Source organism: Hippocampus zosterae, chromosome 16, assembly GCF_025434085.1.
Source record: "Hippocampus zosterae strain Florida chromosome 16, ASM2543408v3, whole genome shotgun sequence".
NCBI classification, from domain to species: Eukaryota; Metazoa; Chordata; class Actinopteri; order Syngnathiformes; family Syngnathidae; genus Hippocampus; species Hippocampus zosterae.
Genome location: NC_067466.1, coordinates 12565601 through 12570467, shown reverse-complemented (window position 1 = coordinate 12570467; position 4867 = coordinate 12565601). Strand labels below are relative to the sequence as shown.

The following is a 4867-nucleotide window of genomic DNA, read 5'->3' as shown; positions in this document are numbered from 1 at the left end:
CACGCAAGCGTCACTCTCGTGTCGCTTCGATAAGCGCATGCGCTCCACTTCCGCCTTGAAAGTCACCAATACGTGCGCAAAGCCCTTCATTCACAATAAAAATATTGAATTCAAAGCAATGACAAATTAAATTTGTACAAGTCTCAAATAATTCTTAATTCATCACGTGATAATTCGTTTGAAACACAAAAAATAGGTTTGCCGACTTTTTTGGGAAAGCGGTGCACGACGGGAACACTCGTTATCGTAAGTGGCCCGTCCCAACATGGCGTCATGCAACTTCCACTCCTCGTCCAAAAAGAATGTCAAAGACACTGCCTGTTGCAAGCCACGACAGGAGCTGATGAAGTATGTGTCACAAGGGAATATTTGAAAAACGACTCAAGGCTGTTTACAGGATGTGCCCGTTCAGCAAAAATATTAGCAATTTAAAAGAATGTAAATCACAGGCCACTACATTAGGGACACCCGCCCAATGTTTTGACTGACACAGTCAAGATGCATTCGTTGAACTATTGTGTTTGTTATGTTTTCAAACTGGTATGATGGTTTCAAACCTGTGTTTCTTACATCTCTTGAAAACTTTGAATTCTCGTCTCGTGTTGGAGCTCATGAGATGGTGCAGCAGAAGTGGTGCTGAAAATGGATGGATGGAAATCTATGTCAACCAATTTTTGTGGAGTAAAGGCATCTTTCAAACTATATTAAAACAATGTGGGAAATATTTTTTTTCGAAATCTCATTTATTGATGTAGATTAAAGATGCTTTATTATTAATAATAAAAACGTAGGTGCACCATTCACTGCGTGTGTGTGTTATACACACGTGTTATACTTACACAATGATTTTATGTGCATGTAGGTATAGTACTCGACAAGTGTTCCTTATGCAGAAAATAAAGTTCCGATGGTAAAAAAATATATATATCGTTCATATAATTATAATTACATACTATTATTCTGCTCACGAGGAATTCCATTTGTAACGTCAAAAAATGCACATTAGTTACTGTATGTGGAAAAAAAAATACTCATGCGCACGTCACGCAAAGACGCAGGTAAGAGGTAGGAGGAGCTGGCCAAGGTGCGCTCACTGCGCTGACAGCGGAGAGGAAGCTTCGTCTTTTCCTTCATTTATTTCCTGAAAAAAATATGTCGCTTAGCCGGGAAAGCGTTGTGTCAGTGCTTCTGTCCGAGGGGGGTCGTGTTAGCAAATCCAAGCTACTGGCAAGATTTCAAGATTTGCTTGGGTGTGACGACCGCGACGAGAAGGCTCACAAGAGGGAACTCTTCAAGAGTCTCGTCAACAGCGTCGCCTACGTCAGGCGAGAGGACGACGGCCTCCCGTACGTGCTGCTCAAGAAGGCCTACCGCACAGGGACACCGCAGGAGGAGGAACAGCCTGAGAACGTGAGTTTTGCTGGACGGGTAAGGAGAGAGAGCTTGCAGACGTGTGAACAGCGTCCATCTGAGAGTCCGAGCTGTTTTGGACAAGAGCAACCGGAGACTGTTGTGAACCCAATGAGACATTCTGGACAGGAACTGCATCTGCAGACAGGTGAACAGGAGCAGGGTCGACTTGAGCCTGTGGTTAACACAAAAATACTTTCTGAACAGGCGTTATGTCTACAGACAGGTGAGCATGAACAGGATCCAGCTGAGACTATTGCGAACACAAAGATACATGCTGGACGGGAACAGTTTTGTGAGCCGCAGCACTCTATACCTGAGACTGTTGGGAACTCAAAGAGACATGCTGGACAGGAACAGGAAGAGGAAGAGAGCTTGAATAAGACTGGAGTAGACTTAAGGACGCGTGCTGAACTGGAACAGGAACACCATCTTTACACAGGTGATCTGGAGCATGGAGATGAACATAAGGAGCAGGACTCCACGAGTGGTGCCGAAGAGAATGAAGTGAGCCTGGTGACAGGTGACCTGGGAAACGGTCCACCTGAGACTGTGGGGGTCTCACAGAGCCGAGCCGAACAAGAACCCACAGAACATCTCTCTCCCTTGGAACAAGCCTTGCAGAGGAGCATATGTTCCAATATGAGAATCACGCAGACACTGAATGTGGAGGTGACTCCCAAACCGTATGCTTTGCCCTTGAGGATGCCCCCCACAAATAGGATTGAGGTCCGCAAACTGCACGTGGACCCGGATGAACCCCCCAAAGCAGATCTCTTTCGGAGCAAGGTGAAGACCTCTGTTGCCAAGGTGTCCGACGAGTCCAGAATTCCCTCAGCGGTGCCTCTGGAGCCTTCCGAGCACGAATGGTTGGTCAAGTGCGCATCGGGCCAGTGGAGTCAGGTTTACGGACTCCTCTTGAGGGACTGCCAGCTGGCCGAGAAGCGGGACTTCATGTCTGGGTTCACTGCCTTGCACTGGGTGGCCAAGTGTGGAAACAGCGACATGCTGGTGAAGATCCTGGACACGTCCCGACAGGGCGGCGTGGGCGTGGACATCAACGCCAGAACCCACGGCGGCTACACGCCCTTACACTTGGCCGCCTTGCACCAGCAGGACTACGTAGTGGCCATGCTGGTGGGTGAGTACGGCGCAGATGTGACCGTCCGGGACAACAGTGGCAAAAGGGCATACCACTACCTGCACCGGGACGCTGCGCACAGCGTCAGGGAGATGCTCGGAAAACCCAAATTCCAGCATACTACTGAGAGGCTGTATGACGATGAGCTCTTCCCAGAGCTGTCGAAGGGTCTGCATTCCATAAGTCGCCTTTTCCAGCCGCACTTGTCAGCCCAACGGCGGAAGCACAAGCAAAGGCCCGCCTTCTACTCATTTCGGGATGAGCCCCAGGACCAAAGACACGGCGCCGCCTTCAGACAACGACTCGCTTCGGACGCTTTTGCATAATTAGCTCTAGCAGACATAGAGAAAGTAAATACATGAAATAGAGTTTCCGCACTGAGGCCAAAGCCCATTCGGATATACAAATACTGCTTTGGTGCCATCTTGTGACATGTCTGTGCAAAGGAACTATGTTGAACTGAAATTATGTGGGAAAGCTTAGCCGCTGCAAACCCTATTATTCAACTAATCATTCCATGCGACTAAGCACATTTTTTAATGTACAGTGCAAATGTTGTTGCAGTAGATGTCATCAACTAACACAACCAATCATTTCTTTATTCTTCTCAAACCAGGAACTGCTCTGCCAACACTTTTCTTTTTTTGTACTTTAATGACTGCAGAGGTATGCGCATGTTACATGTGAACGTGATTCCGAGGCGATTCGCATGGTTCTCCACAAGGTGATTTATAATTACCGGTACTCCCTTTCTTGAATTGGGATTGTTCTGCCAATATAATGGTGCCTAGGTTCCTTTGTTTTATATTTTTATTAAAGGGTTGTTGGGATTGATGGCCCCTGATCAAAATTAAATCATGTCATTTCCAAATTTTATATTTTTATGTTTTTGTGATTTGTTATTTATATGTACAGTAAATGTTAAATTCATATTTCAATACTGAATAAATGCTGAACATCAAATACTAAATACTGTTAACAGTAAAATGAATAGGATATTTAACTTGGCTTCGAAGGCAACATTACGGTTTCTAAAACTTCGATTTAGGGCCCAAAATGGTTGCGTATACATTTTTAGTGGGTCGGTGAATATTGAAAGGAATTCACAGCAAATGTCAAATGTTTTGGAAATCTGAGGAAGACAGGATCCTGTGACTCTTCTTTGTCTTTTCAATTCTCATTTGCTTGACGTTACTCAACCAAATTACCGTGCAATTATTGAGACAAAGATGTCACTTGTCCAAAATTCGTGAGCACTGCCTTCTCTAGAAATCATGAGAGTCTTCATCACGTCCATAAATACTCATCATCTCATGACAGGAAGACTTTAGCACTCAAACATTGAATTAATAATCCATGGAAATATAACAACACAATAGTGAAATTGTTGCTTTACGTATCCAATTTCATGATATTTTAGTTTTACTTTAAATTATAAATTTTATCATAACTATTCATTCATTCATCTTCCTAACCGCTTGATCCTCACTAGGGTCGCGGGGGGTGCTGGAGCCTATCCCAGCTGTCTCCGGGCAGTAGGCGGGGGACACCCTGAATCGGTTGCCAGCCAATCGCAGGGCACACAGAAACGAACAACCATTCGCACTCACACTCACACCTAGGGACAATTTAGAGTGTTCAATCAGCCTACCACGCATGTTTTTGGAATGTGGGAGGAAACCGGAGTACCCGGAGAAAACCCACGCAGGCCCGGGGAGAACATGCAAACTCCACACAGGGAGGCCGGAGCTGGAATCGAACCCGGTACCTCTGCACTGTGAAGCCGACGTGCTAACCACTGGACTACCGGGCCGCCATCATAACTATTGTTTTTAAAATAACATCGTTAGAGAAATGTTGTCCCGACTCTCCTCACGTTTGGATTCTGTGTAAGTGCGTTAAAGTTCCAGCAGAGGGCGCAAAATACCTCAATATTCCTTCTTCATCTCTTCGTTACTTTTTAAACAGTCGCGCCTCCAAAAATCCCAAATTGAAATCATTTGACAATTATTAGTGCCACTTAAAGGGAAAGTTTCTTAATTTATTGACAATAAGACAAAGTGGAATTTACAACTCCAAACAGGCACGTGTGACTCAGCTGGTGTTATAACAGAGAAAAAAACACATCTGTGATGTCATTAAACTGCGAACTCTTTCTCTCTCTTTTAAGAAAGGTCATGTCATAACAAAGCAACACTGAAGAAGAAAAAAAAGAAGAGTTTTTATGGTCCACTGGGTAACTAGACGGAGGGAAAGCAGAATCCATTTTGTGGCTTCACCCACAACCTTGAATTAAAACATAAATATATGATACAA

At 44.8% G+C, this 4867-nt stretch overlaps 2 protein-coding genes across 2 annotated transcripts in view; both read left to right on the top strand.

The window, feature by feature from the left end:
• The window catches only part of hspa4a (heat shock protein 4a), a 73293-nt gene that overhangs the window by 712 nt on the left and 67714 nt on the right, over positions 1 to 4867 (top strand). The window lies entirely within an intron of this gene.
• Positions 1077 to 3427, top strand: LOC127588212 (uncharacterized). Its single transcript, XM_052046845.1, has one exon. It carries the CDS (start codon positions 1153 to 1155, stop codon positions 2875 to 2877), a length of 1725 nt encoding a protein of 574 aa, XP_051902805.1. The 5' UTR covers positions 1077 to 1152; the 3' UTR covers positions 2878 to 3427.